The 26490-nt window shown below is 34.2% G+C and overlaps 1 protein-coding gene across 1 annotated transcript; it reads right to left on the bottom strand.

Moving 5' to 3' along the window:
* Positions 1-1879: 1879 nt before the first annotated feature.
* Positions 1880-2479, bottom strand: LOC140438560 (uncharacterized). The gene has a single exon (XM_072528222.1). The coding sequence runs from the start codon at positions 2477-2479 to the stop codon at positions 1880-1882; it is 600 nt and encodes a 199-aa protein (XP_072384323.1).
* Between the last annotated feature and the right edge of the window lie 24011 nt (positions 2480-26490).

Here is a 26490-nt window from a genome sequence, read left to right as displayed (position 1 = left end):
GAAAATATAAAATTAATCTTCTATGACTAATGCATCAAAATCTTCTAACTTTTTATAATAAAATGTTAATGAAATTAACTCGAAAGTAAATAGAATATAAAAAACTATATTAAATCTTTTATTCATAAAGGTGTTTGTGTAGAATATATTATTATGCGCCAGAAAAATTTTAAGTTTACAATAAGACAATAGAAATTGTATAAAAATGTGGTAATTTATTCGTGTTTTAAAGTCCAATGAATACCTACATAAAAGTGAGTGATAATTGATCATTGCCTCAGATAAATCGCCTTGAAAACATCTATTCTGTTACGATAAATATGACTCATATCTAAGCTGTAAACATATTTTTCTAACAAGTATTTTTTAGTAGGTAAATATCGACGGGTCCCCGACGGGCTTCAATGGCGTTCGAGAACGTTCAGCAAGGGTCACCGGCCGAATTCTAGAGAGCTCCAGAATAACAGTAAATATATATATATATATATATATATATATATATATATATAGAGGGCATTTTATTGAAAACAGTCTAGAAAGAATAATTGTATCAAGTCGAGAAATGTTAGAAGATTTAATAATAAATAATGTTAATAAATTAGATTTATAAAAATAGTTCAGTGGTTTCAGAGTGGAACTTTAAATAAATTGTGAAAATGACTACGATTTATGAGCTCACAGTTACGAATTTAAGAAGACATCTCGAGGACAGAGAATTAGCTTCTACCGGAAAAAAGGCTGATTTAGTCCAACGACTAAAGAACGTTTTGGAGGAAGAGGGTTTGGACCCGGAAACTTATATATTTGAAGACAAACATGCTGCTGTCATCTCGTCGATTTCGAAATTAGAGAACAACGTTTCCGGCGACGTGGCTTCTTTAGAAGACAAAGTTTCTAACGAGATTTCTTCTCTGGAAAGCAAAGTTTCTGCTAACATCTCTTTGGAAATCTCTAAAGTCACTTCTGAGATGTCTGCCCTCGACGATAGAATATCTTCGTTAAAAAACCAAGTTGCTGCCGATATGTTGGCCTTCGAAGAAAATATGAAAGAGATGGAAAAGAAGATGGAGGAAGCAGGAACAGCAGAGAGAGAGCAATCCAATTACAAAAGAGACAAAAGAAGACGAGACGAAATGTAAGTTGGAAACACGGCCGAAATTTGAAGGAAGTGGACGTTCTGTTCATGGTAAAGTCCCAACTTTCGACGGAAAATCGTCATGGAATAACTACATAAAACAGTTCGAATCAGCTGCAAGAGCGAATGGATGGTCTAAAAAAGAAAAGGCTGTAAACCTGACTATGAGAGATGTGCTTCAGACCATAGGCGTAGACGAGACGGATGATTTCGAACAACTGAAGAAGAGGTTAAATATGCGATATGGCCACGAACATTTTGAGCATGTATATCAGTCGCAGCTTAAAAATTGAAGACAAAATAAAGATCTCTTCACGAATATGAGGTAGATATTGCCAGATTAGTACGATATGCTTATCCAACAGCTCCCGAAGACATGATGGAAAAGTTAGCCGTTCAAACGTTTATTGATGGTCTTCGTGATCATGAAATGCAGAGAACACTGCGATTAGCTCGTCACAAGATGCTGGTTGATGTCTTATCCGCCGCCCTCGAATACGAGTCAGCCACGCAGGCCTATGGCGGGTACAGTAAAGTTAGGACTGTAAAAGAGGAAGGAGATGAAGATAAACTTGACCAACTCGTTAATATATTTCTGGTATTTGATCTTCTCTGCTATTTGCTTTATGTTGGCTTGTGTACAGCAATTTTTAGAAGTCTTCAACTATTTTAAGGGTTTCCTCTCTGTTGGTAGTAAGATGACTACTTTTTATCTTTAATCTTTATTATCTGCATCGTCCCTGTTCATAGTATTTTTCTCAATACTTTCATACTTCTATTGTTCTTAATGGTATGTTCGATTTGTTCTTGTTTGTATTTTAGACTGTCTTGTCTATTAGCTTGGGATATTTCTTTATTTAATTTTTGTAGTTTGTCGGCTTTAGTTTCCATTTCGCTGCTCATTTCTCTTCTTTTCTGCATTACTTGTCTGATATTTTGGCTAATCTTCTCTTCTTTTTGAATTCTAGGACAGAAATTGTTTTGATTTTCCAGTAAGGCATTTGTTAATTTATTATTTAAGTCGCTTATATTATTTTCTGTTTCGAGACTACTAAGTATGTCTGAAATACATTTATGATAACTATCTACATCTGATGGTTTCATCCATGGTTTTGATTTGTTCTTATTTTGAATCATCTTATACCTCTCCTTCTTTAAGCTTATTTCTATTTTACCTCGTACTATTCTATGAACGCTACTGGTAACAAATCTGTTAAGAACCGTGGTGTCTTTAACTGTGTGTTTTTCGTTCGTGGTAATAAAAACTATTTCGTTTTGAGTTTTTCCATTAGGACTTTGCCATCTCCATCTTCTCTGTGGTTTCTTTTTGAAAAAACTGTGCATTTGGAATAGTTCTTTTCCAGCATGAACCTTAAAAGTATTTGGGCATGTTCATTTCTACCATCCAAGCCAAAGTTTCCCAGTGGTGTTTCTGTGAAACGAGAAGACTACCAAAACATATTTTGGAATGGTCACCAAGAGTGAGAAGAAGGGAAGCAAGAATTTTTAACATATTAAAAGATGATTCTACATAATAAAAAATAAAATTTCTACCAATTCGCATTATCGTTCCCTCAAAATCTGATTCAACATAACACATAAATGGAGAGTGTAAGCAAAAAGAAAAACCTTACGTCACAAAAAATCTGTTTTTAACACGAACTTTTACATAAATAAGATGATTATTGTGTATGTTTTACAATAGATATATGTAACAAATTTAAATAATACTGGCACCAGCACGACTACAATATAAGCAATTTACATTTGTTTCAGCTCATTATCGCTATCCACCCAAACCGACACACGGAGCATTTTATTGTCGCGGTTGTCCAAATCGCAGACGAAGAAAATAAAAATAAATACTATATTAAGGTAGAAAGACACTTTTATTATACCCAAAAAGGACTTTTAGTGATAATTGGAATGTAAAATATGCATTATTTGGAGCTGATTGCTTAGTGTAGAAAGTGATTAACTACGTGAATTCTGATGAACACTTTATGTAAATGATCTGCCAATCTGCTTGATGTTTTAATGATGTAATTCAGCCATAGGCAAGGCCAAATTTCTTTTACGTAAGAAAAAAGTATTTCAACTATATCAATTACGACGCAAACTGGGCATTTATATTTGGAAGGCAGGGACGGCTTTAACACCAAACACTCTTTTTTAGCAGGAGAGAGAAGAACATCTCTTTATGTTGTTTAACATCTTTTAAATTAACATATGGCAAACACAGAGTGATTCATTGAGTTAAGGAGCAGTCAATGTTGGGATTAACATTAAGAGATAATATTTAAAATGTAGTTATCAGGTTGACTGCCAGCCTCTTTTCCCTTGCATTGCCAAAGAGTAATTTGAGTACCACATATGGTACTCAGTCCAGAAGGTAAGTTCAAACATGCCATGAAGCTCCGAAATAGACGATGATCTTCTTCTTCTTCAAGTGCCCTGTCCGATGCGAACGTTGGCTATCAACATAGCAATTCTGATCTTGTTTGCGGCGCTTCTGAATAGTTCGACCGATGTGAGCCCGAACCACTTCCGCAGATTTTGGAGCCACGAGTGTCTTCTTCTGCCTGGCCCTCGCTTACTGTCTTTTTTTCCCTGGATAATCAATTGCCGTTTGTTTGATTGTGCTCACGATTTCTTTCTCCTTTCCGATTCTTTGGAGTACCTCTATGTTGGTGACATGTTCGGTCCAGGATATACGAAGAATGCGTCGGTTCACCCACATTTCAAATGCTTCTAGTTTTCTCGTGAGCGTCTCTGTCAGCGTCCAGGCCTCCATACCATATAGTAAGATCGGAAAGATGTAGCATTTAACTAGACGTAGTTTTAGGGGAAGAGACAAATCCTTGCTTATGAGGAGCTTTTTGATATTGTTAAATGCTGCTCTAGCTCGTTCTGTTCTCGCCTTAATTTTTGTGGCCTGTTCCCATTTTGCATTGCACTTTGTTTTCTTGAAGTTGAGGCTCAGGCCGTATTCCTCACTAACTGAATAAACTCTTTCCATTACCTGTTGTAATTCGTCTATGGTACTGGCAAGGATCACCGCGTCGTCGGCTTATCTTATATTGTTCGTTAACTCGCCGTTAATTTTTATTCCCTCATTTGCATTTTCCATACATTTGTTAAATATTTCCTCGGAATAAATATTGAATAGGAGTGGGGATAAGATACACCACTGACGGACACCTCTTTTGATCTGCACCCTTCCAGTGAGTTGGTTGCCAATTTTTGCTCTTGCTGTTTAACCCCAGTATAGGTTTGCCACAATTCGAATGTCCTTGTCGTCAATACCTGTCTTTCGCAGAATATCCATCGATTGTTCATGATTGACATTTTTAAATGCTTTTCTAAAATCCACAAAGCACAAATACACGTCCTTATCAACGTCTCTACACCTCTGTATAAGCACCTGGAGAGCGAAAACTGCTTCTCTAATTCCAAGTGCTTTCCGAAAACCAAACTGCGATCTATCGATATTTGACTCACATTTATCATATATTCTTCTATGAATGATCTTAGTAAACGCTTTAGTGACATGATTGATCAAGCTTATAAGCCGGTAGTCATCACAGATCTGGGCATTTGGTTTCTTCGGGATTGTAATAAATGTTGACTGTAGCCAGTTCTCAGGGATTTTACCGCTATTATATATGTTGTTAAAAAGTACAACTAGATTATCAAGGAACTGTTTGTCTGATTTACATAGGATCTTTAATATTTCGCAGGGTACATTGTCCGGACCTGTTGAATTATTGTTTTTTAGTGCTGCAATGACATCTTCTATCTCCGATTTAAGGATTGAAGGACCTGTTTCTCCTTCTCCATATAAGTGATCATCAGTCCTGTCAGATGCAAATAATTTTTCTATGTATGATTTCCATGTTTCTAAGATCGTTGATGGCTCCGAGATAAGATTACCATCGCTATCTTTTATACTGTTGGTTGACCTATTGAATTTCCTCTTGTTTGTCATTGATTTTATTTTTTTGTGCATATTGTAACTGTCGTATTTCCGTTCGTATTGTTCTATTTCTCTGCATTCGTTGGAAAACCATTTTTCTTTGGCTTCTCGAATTTTCGTTCCTATGATTTTGTGGATTTGCTGGTATTTTTCTGCATTTTTATTCTTGAATTTACGTCTTTCATCCATCATATCCATTATCTCATCAGACATTCATTCTTTCTTCTTTTCTCTGTCACGCTTTAATAGAGTCGCGCATGTTGTTTGAATTGCTTCCCTCGATTTATTCCATCTCTCTATTATGTTTGACGTGTTCTCGTTATTGTCGTTTATTTTTCTTTCCTAGTTGTTCTCGTACTTTTATTTCGGTTTCTGGGTTAGTGAGTTTCTTAATATCAATTGTGTTTAAATTAGATCTTTTCTCGAGCAGTTTTACTCTCATGACCATTCTGCATAGCAACAGATTGTGGTCCGTAGGAACATCGGCACCAGGGTATGTTTTTGATGATTTTATCATGTTTTTATATCTCGTTGGTACTGCTATATAATCTATCTGATTCCTTATGATGTTGTCAGGTGAGTCAGCGGGGGATTTCCATGTGTAAATTCCCCCGCTGATGATCCGCTCCGTATTTCTACAGTCTCAAACAAATGCAGTAATCTCTTCTTTTCTTTGGAATCCATTATTACAATTTACAATCGCGACTGTATCGGAAAGCAACAACAGACAACTTATCTACCTGTTAGCTTGCAAAAAGCTTTTTCTATATTTGCCACTACTAATAGGATAGAGATCTAGCGTTAGCAACCCCTAATATGCTCAATTTTAGTTTACAGAAATCTGCAGGTCGACAAATATTAGAATATAGTATTTTATTGTAAGTGCCAGAGATGACGCTCATGGCCATCTGATTAAAACATCACTCATGAACCATGAGCACCAACATAGATGTTTAAAATGGTGTGAAATACTTAAAAAGATATTAATTAACCCCTAAAAGATTCTTACAAAAGCCTAAATTAAATTATTAAATACAAATCGTCATGTCCTTATGGGTCAACGTGATCTAGCCCGCGATCACTGTCGATGTTAGAAAAAATCTAACAAATTCGAATTTACCCTTATATTTTTGATTTTCGGGTAGTTATGATTTAAAGCTTCGAGATTATTTACGCTCGTCTTTTACACTTATTATCTAAAATGGATGAGAAAACACAAGAACAATTGATAAAATGGTTCGAGGAGTGTGAGAGTGATGTGGAAATGGATAATAACTCGGATTCAGATGCTCCATCTGGGCATAGTGAACACTGTTCCGATACAGAACAATCTGGGTTGTGTGAGAGTGAGGAAATAATTAAAAGTGAGCCGGTTTCATCCACAAGTGCTTCAAATATAACTATTTTGCCAATTGATGTGCCAATCTCTAGAGGAAAAGACAAAACAGAGTGGCTTCATCACAAAAGAACTGATCTCAGAAATAAAACTTCCCGGCAAAATATAATTACGAAGTTGCCAGGCGTAAAAAATGTAGCAAAACGATATAAAACAGCTCTAGATTGTTGGAAATTGTTTTTCCCCGATGAGATAATTTCTTATATTGTTGATTGCACCAATCAAAAATTAGATAAAATAAGGCCATCATACAATAATTCAAAAAACTGCGCGCCAACCGTTTTTATAGAAATTAGTGCATTCTTGGGTTTGCTTTATCTGGCCGGAGTCAAAAAAGCTGAGCATTTGAATACCGCAGAGTTATGGAGCACCGATGGAACCGCACCGGACTTTTTTGCGGCTACATTATCAAAATATCGGTATCATATTCTGGTTCAAGCTATAAGATTTGACGACAGCAATTCAAGGAAGGAACGAGCAAAATTTGACAATTTAGCCCCTACACGTCACATTTTTGATGCCTTTGTTCAACAATGCTTGAATAATTATACAATTAGTGAATACTCAACAATTGATGAAATGTTGGAAGCCTTTCGGGGTAGATGCAAATTTAGACAGTATATTGCTAATATACCGGCAAAATACGGGTTTAAAATATATGCGCTTTGTGATGCTAGAATGTTCTATACATCTAATATGGAAATTTATGCTGGCAGACAACCCGATGGGCCTTTCCAAAAGCCCAATGATGCGAGTAGTGTAGTAAAACGACTTATTCAACCAATTAATAACTCAGGAAGAAATGTTACTATGGACAACTATTTTACATCGGTTCCTCTAGCCAATGATTTATACGAAAACCACAGATTAACTATAGTAGGTACAATACGAAAAAATAAAGCCCAAATTCCTCCAATGCTACTGGATGTTAAAAATCGGACAATAAAAAGTTCCATATTTTTGTATGGTGACAAAGAAGGAAATACGAAAAACCATTGTATATTAGCTTCTTACGTACCAAAAAAGAACAAAAACGTACTAATGTTATCAACATTGCATGACGATGATTCCATAGATCCTTCATCCCAAGATCTGAAACCTGAGGTCATTACCTTTTACAACAGTACGAAGGGAGGTGTAGATGTCGTTGATCGGCTAAAATCAGAGTATTCTGTGAGCAGAATAAGTAACCGTTGGCCCCTTACTGTCTTTTGTACTCTGCTCAATATTGCCACTGTAAATAGCCAGATAATTTTTAGAAGCAATACTAATGTAATTTTAAAACGAAGAGCTTTCATTACTGATTTAGCAAAACAACTTGCACTACCCCATGTAACTCGTCGAGCATCTATACCAAGGTTATCTACAAGTCTTCGTCAAAAAATACATAACGTAGCTGGAATCAAACCTCAACCGGCACCGTCAACAGCAAATAATGAAAAACCAAGATGCCTTTACTGCCCAGTAAGAAAAAACCGCTTTACCCAACATCGTTGCAATATTTGCACAAGCCCAATTTGTAAAGAACACAGGCAGAGAACAAGTTATACATGCACGGAATGCACAGATGACGATAATGATGAAAATTAAATCATTGTAAGTTTTTTAATTACTATTTAACTGGGAATAAGTCACAATTAAAGGTTAAAATACGTTTATTGACGTTTCAATTTCCACTTCGGAAATCGTTCTCAAAATACAAACATTAGTAAATTAAACAAATTTTGTTTTTGTTACTTAGTGAAAAATTCTTCTATTAATTTAATTTTATCTGACTCATCTATATTGACAATTCAGACATACATTATACATTTTAAAGTAGACGACTTTAAAATGATATTGCCAATATTGTTGAGTTGCGTTCCTGGGACGACTTTACTTATAAGATAGTTCATTCGATTACATGAAATCAACTTTAACTTGAGAATATCCGTCAGAAAAGATCATAACATGTAATTCGTCTTTAAAAAGACAAATACATGCCATGATCACAGTAAAATTCTCCTGTTAGTGATTCCATAGTAAATTATGAGGGAAAAACCAGGAAAAAAACCTCATAATACTATCCCGACATGGTAAGTATTTGATCTTGCATTTATTTTACCTTCAATAAATACCAAATTCCGATTTTATATGTTTGTTATTTAAAAAATATAAATGATGTATTCTCCATATGTTACTGACTTACCAATACTGGTATTTTCTTTTTAATAACTTCCTCTTTCAATATGGGTAACCAGATCCTACTACATTCTGCCGAGGAATTCGCGACACAATTGGTCTCATTTAGCATAATTAGAGCCGCTTCTTTGATTTTTCTCTTTTTACCATCCGTTTCTTTTAGGACTATATATAGTCCTAAAAGAAACGGATGGTAAAAAGAGAAAAATCAAAGAAGCGGCTCTAATTATGCTAAATGAGACCAATTGTGTCGCGAATTCCTCGGCAGAATGTAGTAGGATCTGGTTACCCATATTGAAAGAGGAAGTTATTAAAAAGAAAATACCAGTATTGGTAAGTCAGTAACATATGGAGAATACATCATTTATATTTTTTAAATAACAAACATATAAAATCGGAATTTGGTATTTATTGAAGGTAAAATAAATGCAAGATCAAATACTTACCATGTCGGGATAGTATTATGAGGTTTTTTTCCTGGTTTTTCCCTCATAATTTACTATGGAATCACTAACAGGAGAATTTTACTGTCATCATGGCATGTATTTGTCTTTTTAAAGACGAATTACATGTTATGATCTTTTCTGACGGATATTCTCAAGTTAAAGTTGATTTCATGTAATCGAATGAACTATCTTATAAGTAAAGTCGTCCCAGGAACGCAACTCAACAATATTGGCAATATCATTTTAAAGTCGTCTACTTTAAAATGTATAATGTATGTCTGAATTGTCAATATAGATGAGTCAGATAAAATTAAATTAATAGAAGAATTTTTCACTAAGTAACAAAAACAAAATTTGTTTAATTTACTAATGTTTGTATTTTGAGAACGATTTCCGAAGTGGAAATTGAAACGTCAATAAACGTATTTTAACCTTTAATTGTGGCTTATTCCCAGTTAAATAGTAATTAATTTAAAATGCCACAAGAAAATAGCTTCAGAACAATTGTAAGTTTTTTGTTTACTTACCTTTTTAGCTTACTTATTCCCTTTTTGTGTTTTTTTTAGGCAGTGAGACAGAATAACGTTAAGCAATTGTTCGCAGAGTCTAAGCGAAACAGGGAATACTTTGCTTACCAAAACTTACTTTTTCTTATCTTTTAACTTACCCTTTTCGGTTTTGTTGCCATAATTATGTTAAGTTTGAATGTGTTAAATAATTTAGTTTCAGTTTTTGCTTATTAAAATGAGTTATTGGGAAACTAAAATTGTTTTATTGAAAAAACACTAATGTTAGATAAAAATCTAACACGACAGTGATGGTGTAATAAAATTAACGATATTGATGCTGGGCTAGAAGAGCTGTAGCATAAATGACAAGTTAATTGAGTATCACATGTTGTACTCATGGCAGTCAACCTGTTGTAAAAGCTAAAGTGGGAATGATAATTCCATTCATGTAAAAGTATTGGGAGTGATCTGTAGTACTGTGAACGGATTACAGTACGATGCTATTGAGAGAAAAACAACGAACTCGATTTACATAAAACGAGGAAACTAAAGATAGGAAGCACTAGAAACCACCGAGGCAGTTCTTCGTCTAATACGCTTTATGATAACGATCCTTAATAGAAGATATACTTGTAACAGGATTTTATTAAAATTTGCCATATTTAAATCTGCCGCCGAATAGAACATAATCGCCAAGCCGGTGCTGCGAACGAAAGTAAAACTCTAAGTGGGCTGTCTCTCGTAAATGACGATATTCGATGCAATTAAGTCAATCTGAAAGTTATATTTAATTTTACAGACCTCATCTTTAGACTGTTTATGTAACTGAGGAACCAACTATAAAATTAAAAAAACCCTAGTACCAAAAACATTGTTATGCAACTGATGATTTCACTGACAATCCAACAACTACCTCAAAAAAGTTGAAGGCTGTAAAACAGATTTTATGTCGTGTCATAAAGTCTTCTAAAAGTTCATCCATTATGAAGACTACATTAAGTGTATACCCTAGGACGAATTTTATATAATTGATTATAATTTATTATGCATTAAATTACTAAAAGCAATAAAAGCCCAAATATTGAGAACTTAAATAGGACGTAAATCCAGGAAAAAATTCAGGATGTGAAACTTGTTTGTTGTGCTATGCATATTAGCACATCTTTATAATACCTCCAGTTATAACTACAGCCTGTCTAAATATATATAAGATAGTAATTAATTTAATGTCTTTATGTACATAATTTACCTAAATAATTGTTTTCCAGTTATGATCCTTTCGTTAGTTAATGACTATTGTGTTACTAATTTATAATGAGTACTAAAAACTGAATTGGGATTAGAATTAAAAATATGTTTTATTGTCACTGAAAATTGTACAATTTTATGGACAAGGCTTACAAAAAGTCAGAAAATAACAATAACAATTAAATTTTACTAAAATTACATAAATCGTAATTATCACAAAATAAAAGTTAATAATATAAACAATCCACTGCAAAATGTAAATAAATTGCAAATTGCGTAATAAAACCTTACGAATTATTGAGTTGAAATTGCTGCTTATGATACCCACATAATAATAAAAATACTTTAGTCTTTAGTTACTTTTACATAAATTTGCTGTAATTCCTTGGCCAACCCTTCTATTGAATATTATGGTCTTTCAGGTAGATAGACTGTATTTTACGGATCTTCGAGAAATATGCTGCAGATTAAAGTTGTAAAGGGAAATGACTTTTATTCTCTATAAAATGATATGTGTTCGTTGGAGAATTAAATAACGTAACTCTGAATGAAATGCAAAAATTTATTTAGGTGTTAACAGTTTAGGGTATAAGACTATACTAATTTATATTTAAATGGGAATAAGCCATAATTAAAGGTTAAAATACGTTTATTGAAGTTTCAATTTCCACTTCGGAAATCGTTTGAAAAAGTGGAAATTGAAACGTCAATAAACGTATTTTAACCTTTAATTGTGGCTTATTCCCATTTAAATATAAATGAATTTAAAATGCCACAAGAAAATAGCTTCAGAACAATATTAAGACTATACTGACTTAAGAATTACAAACTATCCTAAAAACCTCTCATAGTTCTTGATAATATCGTAAACACCTCGAGATACTCAGTGTGGATGTTTATCATCTTCTAAGTAGTCTGAATATTGAGATAAAACACACACACACACACAGTGGCGTGCTCGCCATAACACCTCCCTCCTGAAGACCGAAGCTGGGGTGTCCAAGAAGGGCTTCTTTTGCAGCTTCGAAGTTTTGACTTGTAGTGAAGAGCCTCTCATACTCCGTACAGGGCAGGTAGGTCCACATGGAACAAAAAAAACCAACCGGCAATAACTTATTCTACTTTTGTTGTTATGAGAAAGCCGTAGATGAAGTGTACCACAAGGTAATCGAATTATATATTGCAGTTATTATTGATTAAAATTCCTTTATAATATGGATAATTAAAGCTCATATCTACTACTTGTCGTGTTACACTTCAACTTCGTTTAGTTAATCGCATCATAAAATGGTTTTACATTATTAAAATGAAATTTTCGAAATGATATACATTTCTGTCATTCTCATCGTATAGATATAAAATATTCTTATTGTTAACGTCTAAAATTTGCTCGTTAGAGTAGGAAAAATTATTTAAATCTAAGTTAGTTTTAATATTCTCAAATTCGGTGTATTCGTTTTGATTTTGATAGACATGGTTTAAACGAATTCTTGGCAGAGCTTCTAATTTTAGTTTACTTACAATAGTATCGATTTTTTCTGTTAAGTCAATAACATTATTACTTCGGACTTGATGTTCGTGTATATTATTTACGCTAAGTATATTGTGTTCCTGATCAGATTGAAACAATGAGATTTCCTCACGATTAGCAAATAAAGTATTTAAACCAAAGTCAATAACACATTTATTCTTTTCTAAAAAATCATAACCAAGTATTCCATCAAAAGGAGAATTTATGTCTACTATATAGAATTTTTGAACACCCGAAAATAACTTAAAGTTTACGCTCTTTGTAACTTGAATTGGTTCGTTATTAATATCAAATATTTCAAAATTTTCATGATTAAAGTGATAAGAGTCTAAAATTTTACCTGGTTTTAATATTGATATAGCTGCCCCTGAATCAATTAATAATTTTATATTCAAATTTTTAATATGCGCGTAAAGCAGCGGTTTATTTGCTACTTGGTAAACTGTAACGTTGTCAGCGGCACTTGTTTTAAAAAAATCATGATCAACTTCGATTTCTATTTCTTTTTCTGAACTATCGTTGTCGCAATAGGTATTATGAACAACATTGTGAGATTGTGGTTTACGATAACATTTTTCTGCTTTATGTCCATATTTATGACAAACAGTGCACTTTGGAATGGTTAATTTAATTGGTAGATTTATCGATTGATTTGTTGAACCGGGATCAGAAAATGTTTTTTGTGTAGAAATTTTATTGTCATTATTTATATTTAATTTAGAAAAATTGTCATTTGTTTGTTTGAAATATTGTTGGTTTTCATAATCGTTTAAAATTTGCTTAATTTGAATTAACGAACTAGGATTTAAAGAGCGAAGCATTTGACACAAAGGTTCTTTTATGCCCGTAATAGCGGTCAGAATTGCATTCTTACTGTGAAAATTATTTAAACATGTTTTCTCAACATTGTTCAAATTTGAATCGTATTTGATAACTTTATTGATTCTTATTAATTGTTTTTCAATTCTATCAACGAAATTTGTTGGTTTTTCATTAGAACGTTGCTTAAAATGACATAACTCAAAATTTAGACACTGCAAATCCAAATTTTCACCAAACTGAGAAAGGAGAGCATTTTTTATCTCTTGCCATGTCGAAAATTCTTTCGAGCTAATGAAATCAAGAGCTTTTCCCTCTAACCTGCTTTTTACAATAAAAGGAAAAATTTGCAATTCCGCTGGGTCAAATTTTGCAAAAATGAAATCAACAGAATCTATAAAATAATGTAATTTTGAAGAGGATCCATCAAAAACATTTATAAGCTTGATAGTTTTGTCACAATTAATATAATTATTAGAAGTGGTAGCGGAAATTATTGGCGTAGTTGCTGTTACGTCGTTAGTTGCCATTGTATTATCAAAAATAAATTAAACAATTAAAAAAAATGCAAATACTAGATATGATAGCTAAAAGTTTGAAAATTGCGAAACAGAGTAAATAAAAAAAATGAAAACAAATAAAAAATTAATATAATTCGACTAACCTCAAGTACTTCCGTGAGAACGTGGCTTTACACCGGAACTGGTCGAAAACGTTGCAGCGTCTCAGATCAAGTGGATTTACACTGGAACGGGTAGAGAACGGGTGGAGAACGTTGTACCTTCTGGATCAACTGGGTTTACACTGGAACTGGTCGAAATTCTAAACTGTATGTAGTCGGAATGGTAGCCGAGATGTTGTTGCTTCTTCTGTTGAAATGCTTCACCGTTTCCAGGGTCGAGTGGCTTTTCACTGAAGCTGGTAGAGAAGATTTCACGAAGTTGCTAATTGCGCCTCCCCAGAACTTCCGAATTACTTTGTGGCTTTACACAACAAGTGGCCTTACACTTGGAATTCTTCGAAGTTGCTTACGGGTTCATTCAGTTTTCCTTCCTCGTGGCCTTACACACGGAACTCAAATACTAAGTCACTAATTCTCCAATTTTCCAATTAACGATAAAAATCGATTAAAAAAAGGCTTTACTTTCTCTAATTGGAAATTCTACTGACTGCGCTACTTTTATTCTCTATAAAATGATATGTGTTCGTTGGAGAATTAAATAACGTAACTCTGAATGAAATGCACAAATTTATTTAGATGTTAACAGTTTAGGGTATAAGACTATACTGACTTAAGAATTACAAACTATCCTAAAAACCTCTCATAGTTCTTGATAATATCGTAAACACCTCGAGATACTCAGTGTGGATGTTTATCATCTTCTAAGTAGTCTGAATATTGAGATAAAACACACACACACACAGTGGCGTGCTCGCCATAACAAATGTTTGTATAGTCTTTTTTGCAGAATATAATATAGATTTCTTTACTAACTCAGTAGACGGGATCTGTAAATAAACATCAAATGTTGAATTTCTGGTGGAGTAGTCATGATAAGGTCTTGCTATAAAAACATGTAGGTGTTTACGAATTACCCACAAAGTTCCTAAAATACATAAATAGGGAAGTGTAAAAATCCCGTGGTTTTTGAAGTAGCTTATGCAATTTGTTGTCCTTCTGAGGCCAAACAGATACCGTATTGCTCTTTTTTTTCATTTAAAAATAACATCAGATTGGGCAGCTGTACTAGAACTCCAAAAAGGAAGGCCATATCGAAGATAAGACTCGAACAAAGAAAAATATGTTATTTTTGAAGACGCCAAATTGATTTCCTTCGAAACAGATCCTATTACATAGCAGGTGGAGGCTAGTTTCTTACTTAAAAATCCATATAAAGGGACCATTCAAGGTTGCTGCCTATAAAAATACCAAGAAATGTTATACAATCAACGACACTGATCTGGCTGTTATTAATGAGCGAGGGTTGAAGGGCTCCTTTAGAGGATAATGCTACTGTCTACCAGGTGATACTGGTATCATCAGAAAAAAGAAGAAAATTTTCATCGATTTTTAAATTAATGATGTCATTTATATGAATTTATGATGAAGCCCTGGGAAAAGTTGAAAATCGGAAAACCTGAATGGTTGTCAACGGAACTAGAAGAGAAAGTTCTCAAAAAAAAACAAGCATATCACATATGGCTTCAATCCAAAGATCCTCAAGACAGAGAAATATACGCTAAATGGAATAGAGAAGTTTAAAAAGACGTGGATAAGGCGAAAAATATAAACTGGGAGGCTAAGTGTGATGAACTGGACAGATTTATGGGTGGAACAAAAGTGGCACAAGCTTGGAAAACATTAAAGCAGTTTAGGAAAAATGAGAAAAATGGAGACAACATTTCTCTCATAAAGTTAAATGAATGGGAAGAATATTATACGAAACTGCTGAAAGAGGATAGAGTAGAGTACATATGGGAAAAGATAAGAGAATTAATAGACAACAGAGACGAAAGACAGGAAATCCCTATAATAACATTATCTGAATTGACGGAAACCTTAAAAGAGGTTAAAAACGGAAAAGCCGCAGGGCCTGGAGACATTCCCATAGAGCTGGTTAAATATGGGCCGACTGCACTTTTAGAATTAATAGTAGACCTTTTCAATAAATGTATGTGTGGAGACCAGAAAATTCCTAAAGATTGGAATAAATCTTATATAAGCTCCATATATAAGAGAGGGAATAAAAGAGACTGTTCCAATTATAGAGGTATTAGTGTGACGAGCTCTGTGGGCCGGTTGTTTGGCAGAATATTAAAGAAGAGGGTTGAAAGACAGATACAAGATATTGAAGAACAAAGCGGCTTTCGTACCGGGAGATCCTGCCTTGACAATATATTTATCCTACGACAAATAATTGAAAAGCGTGTCGAAAGAAGTAGAGAGACTCATTTGGTATTTATAGACCTTGAGAAAGCATATGATAGTGTCCCGTTAAAGAAAATGTTTGAGGTCCTCGAAAGGTCCGGATTGGATTCGACGTATATCCGAGCGATATATAAATTTTACGAAAATGCAGTTAGTTGTGTAAAAATTGGAACCAGAACCTCAAATGAATTTTAAGTCACTAAAGGCCTAAAGCAAGGATGCTGTTTGTCACCGACACTCTTTAAAATATACGTCCAAGAAGCATTGAGGATTTGGAGAAATAAATGTAGATTTATGGGCATCGAAGTGGGACAAGAAACTCTGTATACATTGTTGTTTGCAGATGATCAGGTGGTGGTTGCAACCGATGAGGAAGATATAAATTATATGAATCGAAAATTATTTGAGGAATATGCCAAATGGGGGCTTACTGTAAACATAAGCAAAACAGAATATTTAAAAATTGGAGGAAATACCACAGATCTGAGGCTTGAAAACGCAGTCATAAAAGGCTGCAACCAGTATAAATATCTAGGAAGCATCATATCAGCAGATGGCAGAGTTAAGATATATGTACAAAACCGAATAACCCAAGGGAAAAAATGCATCCGAATACTGAATTCATTACTGTGGTCTAATCAAATAAAGATGCATACCAAACTACGCGTATACAGAGCAATTGTAAAACCAATTACCACATATGGTGCCGAATGTTGGACGATGACAAAGAATGAACGAGATAAAGTAGACGTTGTGGAAATGGATTATCTTAGAAGGTCATGTCGAGTATCGAGAATGGAAAGAATCAGGAATAAGGAAATACGAAACCGTACAGGAATTAGAGATACTCTTTCAGATAGAATACAAGGAAGGCAATTACAATGGTATGGTCATGTGATGAGAATGGAGGAGGAGCGGTGGCCAAAGAAAGCCTTAATGTATGTTCCGCCAGAAAGGAGGAAAAGGGGAAGACCACCAAATTCCTGGAGAAGAGAAATTATAAAAAAAATGCAATCTAGAGGCTTAGACGAGGGAGATTGGAGAGATAGGAAAAGATGGAGGCTAAAATGCGGGAAGCGGCAATCGCCGTAGGACCCCCATTATATGATGATGATTTATAAAGAAAAGAAACAGTAGAGGATCTAACACTGAACCTTGTGGTATTCCACATACGATGTTTCTAGTACATAATAAATTAAAACCCTGTCGTCATATGCGGCAACCAAAAATTGACGGATGGAAAGCGAAGTTTACCGGTTTAAAGACCGCCCTATACTTCTGATGTATGATGGCCATGTTACGCATATTATTGGAATAGAAATCATTGAGGATGCAATGAAAGAGTTTTTTTCTTGATAAAAATTTTTTACCCTCGAGTCGTGGTGTTTGAACGAAGATGCAGGTGTGTTTGTCCTTACACCTTGTCCTGATGCCTTTGTTTCGCGCACTAGTCATAGGTCGCTGGTTTTTTCCCTTGGGGAACAAGTTTTGTCCTTAGGAAAATAGGTTCACTTTATATACTTCTTTAAAGGACCACCCAGAAAACTGGGACAAATGAAAGTTTCGAAAAGAACATTTTAACAAATCTATTTAAACAATTACAACGTATTTTGGACGCCGATAACTTACTTACGATAGCTGATTTATGAAACTAAAAAACTAGATAACTTTTCGGTGATACAATATTGACACGAATTGAGTTAACTTATTAATATCCCGACTGTGTTAAACCTTCTGAAGTGCGGCTGGCGCGAGTAAGAGCCTAGCGCTCATCCAATGCTGGATTGTGAACTGATGCAAAACTGATTTCAATCACTCGGCTGGTAATCGTTTCTTAACATTCAGAAATCTCACCCTGACCCCCTCGACGTATCTAACGGATATGTTTACATTTAAAATACCTTCGACTTTCATTTAATTGGTAAAATAATTACCTGAGAAGGGTATTTTTCAACCTTCGTTAACTGTGGGAATTTTCGAATGATTCAAACCGATAATTTGGAAATCATTAATTCCTTCATTGTTATAATTCTTTGACGATTTTAGAAGCTTATGTCTAGAAAGTTATTTGAATGCAAGTTATCGGCGCCGTACAGATTATTGGATGGTACAGAGAATTTTATAAATCTTCAACTAATATACAGTGTGATATAAAATAATATGACACAAAATAAGATAAAAATATTAAATATTGTTGTTACGCAACAGTGGTAACCACCCCCAGAGGAAAAGCACATTATTGCCATATAGTAGATTTTGACATTTGACGTATCTTTTATTTATTGTCAAAATTTCAAGCAAATTGGTGCATATAACAAAATTCAGAGGTTTTTTACTATTTTTACCGTTATATCCTGCAAGTGCTTATTCAGACGCCTAAAAAAGTTAATGAATTTAGATATTTATTGTTATTTAAAAAATGGTTACACATGCTTCATCATAAGGCTTAGAAGAATCAATTAAAAATAATCACAGTATCATATTCCATCAATTTTATGTTTGACAACATTTTATTTCCGAGAAGCATTTTTTCGCGTGTACTTGGCCCACTTCTTCTTCTTCTTTTGGCATCATAACCCTGGATGGGTCTTTGCCTGTCTGGCTATGTCCTTTCATTCAGATCTCTCTTGTGCCCTTCTTCTCCATTGTCTTATGTTCATTGTTTTCAGGTTGTCTTCCACGTCATCCAACCATCTCGTTCTGGGCCTTCCTTTTTTTCGCCTTCCTATGGGCTTCCATTGTAACATTTTCTTTGTTGTTTTTGCATCGTTTTGTCTCTGCACATGTCCCAGCCATGACAGTCTTTGACTTTTCACAAATCTTACAATGTCATAACCTTCATTTAACTCATTAACCTCGACGTTTCTCCTGATTCTCCATGTGCCATCTTCCTCTTGTACCGGGCCATATACTTTTCTCAGTATTTTTCTCTCGAATGTCCTGAGTTGGGCTTCATCTTTTTTCGTCATTACCCAAGTTTCACATCCATAGGTTACTACGGGTCTAATCAGTGTTCTGTAGATAGTCATTTTGGTTCTTTTGTCTAATAATTTCGATGTCATCAATCTTTTATTAGCATAGTATGTACGATTCTCGCTGGAAATACGTGCATTAATTTCGCTACTTACGGAGTTATTCTGATTGATTTCTGTGCCGAGATATGTAAAGGCATCCACTCGTTCGATAGTATAGTTGTCTATTGTGATATTATTTTCATTGTTAGTTATTCTTTTGACTGTCATATACTTCGTTTTTGCTTCGTTTATTTTGAGACCTCTTTTTCTTGCTTCAGGATCAATTTGTTTGAACACTTCCATTAGTCGTGGCTTGTTCCTACTAATGATGGCTATATCGTCTGCATATACAGTAATTTGTACTGATTTGGTGTTTATATGGCCGGTTATATTGGTTTTTCTGATGACTGCCTCAAGAACTAGGTTGAATAGCATGGTTGATAGGGCATCTCCCTGTCTTACTCCCATGTTGATGTTAAACAAGGGAGTCAGTTCTCCATCTACTCTGACTGCGGCTTTTGAACCCTGCAATGTCATTTTTATGAGGCTGATGTATTTCTTAGGTATACCTAGATTACAAAGGTCTTCCAGCATTTTGTCTCTTTTCACACTATCAAAAGCTTGTTTAAAGTCTATATACATATTATATAGGTCTATGTTGTATTCATAAGCTTTTTCTTGTATCGTTCTTAGTATGAATATGTTATCTGTAGTGGCTCTATTTGGTCTGAATCCATTTTGATAATCACCAATTATATTTTCGGAGTATTCTAATAATCTATTGTAGATTATACCAGAAAGAATTTTGTATATTACATTTAGCAATGTAATTGGCCTATAATTCTGGCATTCCCTCTTATCTCCTTTTTTATATATTGGCTGTATAAGGCCAACTGTCCATTCCTCTGGCATTTGCTCCTTCGTCCATATTAATGTTATTAGGTAATGGATTCTTTCCCAGAGTTCGGATCCTCCATGCTTTAATAATTCTGCCGAAATTCCGTCCGTTCCTGGTGCTTTATTATTTTTTAGTTTATTTATTATCTGAACTACTTCTTCATAACTTGGATTTTCGATGTGCAGCTCCGCCGTATAATATATTGTCTCGTTCTGATCATTTTCGTTGTCTGCATTTAGATTTTCTTCGAAATATTGTTTCCATCTCATTATAATTTTTTGCTTCTCTGTTAGTAGTTCTCCGTCCTTGTCTTTGCATATCGTTAGTTTTGGTCTAAATGACTGTGTGCTTTCTTTTATGCATTTATAGAATTTTCTGCTTTCGCGTCTGTTGTTATGCTTTACGATTTCTTGTACTTGTTTTTTCATAGCCTCTCTTTTCTTTCTTCTGCATATTCTTGTCGCTTGTATTCTTTTTTCGTTATAAATCTCACTGCTATTTCTTGTGTTTCTTTGAAGTTGGTTAAGCCTAGCTTGCCTTTTTTCCTCTACTGCAGTTCTGCATTCATCATCATACCAATCCGCATTTCTTTGCCTTTTGGCTTTTCCGACAGTTTCCTCTGCTGACTCCGTTATAATTGTCTTTAATTGTCTCCATTCCTCCTCTGCAGTATCTTCCTCTCTAGTTCGGTTGAGTTTTATTTGGAGAGCATTTCTGTAATCTTGTCTTTTTGTTGCGCTTTTGAATCCTTCGACATTCCATTTTTTGATTTGAATATTTTTCCCTTTTGCTACTGTTGCTATTTTCTGCCGTAATTTTGCCCCTACAAGATAGTGATCTGAGTCAGAGTTCGCCCCGCGATACGTTCTGACATTAGTTATGTCTGTTGCCCATCTTTTTGAGATGAGTATATTGTAAATTTGATTGGCTTCGGATTGATCTTTTCTCTGAAAGTTAGTACTGACAACTACGTAATTATTTGCTGCTGCGAACTGTGCCACCCTGAGTCCATTTTGACTGGTTTCAGTGTGCAAACTGTGTTTCCCAAATATATTTGCAAACGTTTCTTCTTTCCCCAGTTTAGCATTAAAATCGCCTAACGTTATAACACCATCGTGTCTTTGGATTTTATCACATACATCCTGTAGTTCTCCGTAGAATCTTTCAACGTCTTCTTCATCAGCCTCTTGGCCCACTTATTTTAGTTTAAATTAGACATTAGCAAAAATTAAGTGTTCTTTGAAAAAGGCAATTTGCCGGAACGATTAAACAATATTAAAATATAGACCAGTAATCTGAAACGTCAAATAAAGAGCCCATTTTATAATTAAGGTTTAATCCGACAACACATTCGATGAAAATTTAAATTTGCAACAGGAAAACATAAAACACTTTCTTTTTTGTGCACTATCATACATTATATAAGCATTTGATCAAGACAATAGTAAATGTTTATTTTACTACCATCAAAATGCATCGAGGACGACGCAATTGCATTCCTATGTAGATATATACTTAAATATTTTAAAGTTTAAATCATTAAATTAACAATAGAATTTGAAATCTTACCAACGGGCAAGTCTTTTATATTACTGGTATAAAACCAAAACACAAAAAAGTAACTTCCTGAGGGTAAGCCAATAACAATTTGTTAAACAATATGCAATCAATTTTTTAGATTGTTTCCTTCTTAATTTCTCCGCCATGAGGAAGATGACTTATGAGTGAGCAACTATAAAAACAGAAAGTAAATGAAAAAAAATTATCTACAGAAAATGCATGTGTGGATGAAGAATTAGCTGCGTTTCACTGACAGCGTTTTTCTACACTTTGGGCGAAAATTAACCGGACACCTTAAAAATGGTTAATTTTTGATTTCTTATATCTCCTAAACCTGTTGTCCGATTTAAGTGATTTTTTTAATATGTTATAGCCTTATTCCCTGACAATATCTTTATAACAATATTGTTGCTAAACAGGTAAATTTTCATTGTATACCGGGTGTACGAATCAAACTGTGTTTTTTTCTTAAAGTTTTCATCACCCTGTGGAATATTCTAGCATTTGTAGAATACTGAAATTAAATCGTAACTATAGCCTCATGCTTTCTCAACATTTTGTTTTTTGATTGATTCGCTTATGTTGGATAATACAAAAGTTAGGTGCTTTCACAACTAGACATGTTTTTTATCAATTTTTATCTCCGCGGAGGAGAAAAAATAATCTTTTTGAAAAAAAAAGTCATTTGTTACAGTAAAAATCCAATGAATAAAATCTTCGAAGAAAATTCAAATTAACAATATTTTGGAAATCAAAATTTAATTGAAAAAAAATTGGGTATCAATAATGGGTGTTGCCGCCTCTAGCCCTTAGGACTTCTTGGATCCGGTTTGGCAATCCATTCATGATATCCTGGATATCAGATTGGGGGATATTATGCCACTCCTCTACTGCAGCTGTTTTCAGCTCTTCACCGGGATGCAGGGGCTGGTACTCTTGCTTTTAGCCGTTATCTTGGGTTAAGATCGGGACTGTGTGCTGGCCATGGTAGAACTTGAATCCCGACCCCATTAAGATACTCACGGGTAGATCTTGATGTATGGCAACGTGCATTGTTATGCATTAGTCTGAAGTTATCACCAGTGAATGGTACAAAAGGCATGACATGGTCTTGGAGAACTTCTTGAACGTATACTTGGGCATTCACACTGCCTCTACCGAAAACAAGATCAGTACGCGCTTCGTAAGAAATACCTTCCCAAATAATTATCTACTTCCTTCGGTAAGCCACTGGACCTTTTAGGACTATTCTGCTCTCATCTGAGAACAGTATATTCTTCCATTCCGCCATAGTCCAGTGAGCGTATTCTCGCGCAAAATGAAGTCTAGCCCTACGGTGTTGTGGGAGCAGTTGTGGTGCGCGAGCTGGACGAAAACCCCTTAAGTTTATTTCTGACAGTCTTCTTCTAATCGTTTGTCTACTCACACTAACGTTTCTTACCTCAAGAAGAGACCTAGGAGCTTCAGGAGCGGTGCAAAAGCGATTTCTCAATACTTTAGTGACAATGAAGCGGTCATCTCGAACTGAAGTGCATCGTTTTCAGCCTTGACCTGGCCTGCGGTTGTACGATTCTGTCTCCCGAAATCGTCTGATGGCATCTTGTACCGTAGTTCTGGGTACATCGAGTATACCAGCGATATGACGTTGACTGTAACCAGCATCAACTAAAATCACTGCCCTAGCAGCATCAGTTGGAACGAGTGGCATTTTTAAAATCACAAACAATAAATAAGTACTAAAATTTCAACTTAAACAATATTAGCTCACAATGATATAAAATTACAATTTTAACTGTTAATTTTAATTACAAATTTAATTTTAATTACAAATTGTTCAAGAATTGTTATTAGCACGGAAACAGATTTGCAACAATGTCGTACAACGACTATATGTCAAAAATCCTTCGATGACACAAATTTAGGAAACAAACTGTCAGTTAGAAACGGGAATTTCACAGGAAACAATAAAGGTGGTGGTTAATTTTGCTGGTGAGTTAAATCGTCTGTATTGATGAAAAACATGGCTAGCTGTTAAACTTCCTAACTTTTGTATTATCCAACATAAGTGAATTAATTAAAAAACAAAATGTTGAGAAAACATCAGGCTATAGTTATGTTTTAATTTAAATATTTTATAAATACTAGAATATTCCACAGGGTGATGCAAACTTTAAGAAAAAAAACACAGTTTAATTCGTACACCCGGTATACAATGAAAATTTACATGTTTAGCAACCATATTATTATAACGATATTGTCAAGGAATAAGGCTATAACATATTAAAAAAAATGACTTAAATCGGACAACAGATTTAGGAGATATAAGACATAAAAAATTACCCATTTTTAAGGTGGCCAGTTTATTTTGGCCCAGAGTGTAGTTCTAGTTATTCCTAGTTGATTTTAATCAAAAATAAAAACACAATAACTAGTATTACAGTAGTCCATAATGTCGAAGAAAATAACAAACAAGTTCTCTACTTTACACGAATTTTATTGTGAATCAACTCGTTTTAAATTCACCGATAAATATAAACATTTCTGAATTCCTAGATCAACATCCAGTGCAACAGGTGGCTAGACAAAAACAACAAAGTCTATTTTGATGAAATAAAAACCAGAACTTGTTCATCTAAATATAATTACTATTTGCTGATAACCAAAACATCTAGTTCTATTTATTCCTAGTTGATTTTAATCAAAAATAAAAACATAATAACTAGTACTATAGCAGTCTAGAATGTCTAAATGGGAAAAATCATCAACAGAAAGAAAGAAAAATGCATGCGTGGATGAATAAATATCTGCTTTTCACTGACAGCGTTTTTCAACAACTATGACGTGCACCTCAACTGTGAAATTCGTCATTTGACTTGGCGTTTTTATATTACCGGTGATAATCTGGATATTATTTTTGGTTGTCGGTTACTTGTGAGGTCTTTAATGTCGCCATTTATTGATAGGATATAGGATTGGGTTAATTTGTCACCTTTCTTGAGCTTTAGATTATTTTGTGCAACGAACCGCCTTGTTTTTGGTGGGGCAATGTCAAGCTGTAGGTGTTGGTCGAACTGCTAGTCTAACCTTAATTTATGATAACTGTTTATCCACACCCCACACTAATGTGCAGTATTCTGCGGCTGACTAAACCAATGCTATGACCCTGGTTCATAAAACTTGAAACTAGAATTGGTTTCCACTTGTAAAATGGTATTGAATATAAAATTGTAATTTACTTTAATAAAAATAAGTTTTTTCTGCAATTGTTTATCTTTAAATAGATCCTGTGCTTTTTAAAAACTCCCTGAGAAGAATCACTATTGTCGAGAATGCATTCTTTTAGTAGTTAAGTATCGTATTGTTTGCATAAAAAACTGCTGAATCAAGCTAAGTTCCTCTGTTACTCTATTAGTTCCATGTGCCAAACACGTTACATGAATTAAATTCTGGTAATTTTTTTTAATTGTAAGTATATCTTATATAAACCTGGTAATTGTTAAGTTATTCGTTTTGTCAAGCTGCTTCGATGATATTAACCCTCTATTACTCGCACCGTTAGAAAAAATCTAACCTTTTAAAATATTTTGCCATAATTTTCGAAATACTGCTTCTTTTGGGTTCTGTAACGAGGAATACTCCTATGAAGACTCTTATTCGCTCCGTGCGTGACCATGGTAGGGGTACCTTGAAACTATGCCAGCGTGCGTAGCGGCGAAATATGACAAAATTGAACACTATCTTTTTACGCATAAATTTTATCAAAAATGTGTGCAAATACATGTTGCGTATTTAGTTGTGCTAATAATACCAAAAATAGTAAGTGTAGTTTTTATAGGTTCCCAAAGATTACATATAAATTAGAGAAAAGAAAAAGATGGATCCGTGCTATTAATATGAAAAAGGAAATATCACGTAACCTCATTTTTATGCAATTGAAATATTTAAATAATTTACCTTAAATGATATTTTATAAGGCTTCAAGCTAACTGCAGAGTGCCTGATGACTTTAGCTTTTATATCATAACTTTTACTATTACTGTTTTTAATTATATGCTCTTTCACGTGAAAAATTTGATTTGCCAGTACTAGATTTTTAACTTTTCTATTCCGTTTGGACTTAAAAAGATATATTATGATGAATTTTGAGAAACCCAGTTTTTAATTCTACATTTATTTTGTACATAAACTGAAAAAATATAATTAAAAAGTTAATTACTAATAACATATGTCATTAATGTCATATGTTTAACCTGAAAATTGGTAGGTCCAAAACTGTCAGATGAAGGCGGTAGGTGTCGCGTCAGTCACGCACGGAGCGAATAAGACTATATTAAATAATGGTGGGAATACCTATTATCTTATAGCCATTATAGCCGACAGCAGTTGTTGACGTTGTTGTTATAGTTTAAATCTAACATGCGAGTGATCACGTTCGTCGGAGTGTTAGAAAAAATCTAACTACGCGAGTGTTGGCGTGTGTTGATTTTTAGAGAGATCACTTAAGAAACGTTATAATACTATCATAAAAGGTAAGATTTTTAGTAAAATACCTATAGATTGTTAAACATCCGTTATTATAAGCTCTATTTTGGTTTATTGCAGATAAATATGGAGAAGAAAATGGAAAACCAGTTACTAAAATGGTATGAAGAGATGGACAACGATGTGGAACCATTAGATTCTGATAAGGACTTAAGTGTTGTTCGTTCTGAACACAGTATTTTTAAGACAGATTCTAAGCAGTCCACACAAGATCTACCCAGTGATCCTAAAGATGCCATGGAAGAAAGCGGCCAAGATGATGGTTATTTAAGATTTTATGGCAAAGATAAAACACCATGGTTGAAA

Source organism: Diabrotica undecimpunctata, chromosome 4, assembly GCF_040954645.1.
Source record: "Diabrotica undecimpunctata isolate CICGRU chromosome 4, icDiaUnde3, whole genome shotgun sequence".
Classification (NCBI taxonomy): domain Eukaryota; kingdom Metazoa; phylum Arthropoda; class Insecta; order Coleoptera; family Chrysomelidae; genus Diabrotica; species Diabrotica undecimpunctata.
The sequence above is the reverse complement of the archived record's forward strand: the minus strand, read 5'-3'. Positions and strand labels throughout refer to the sequence as shown.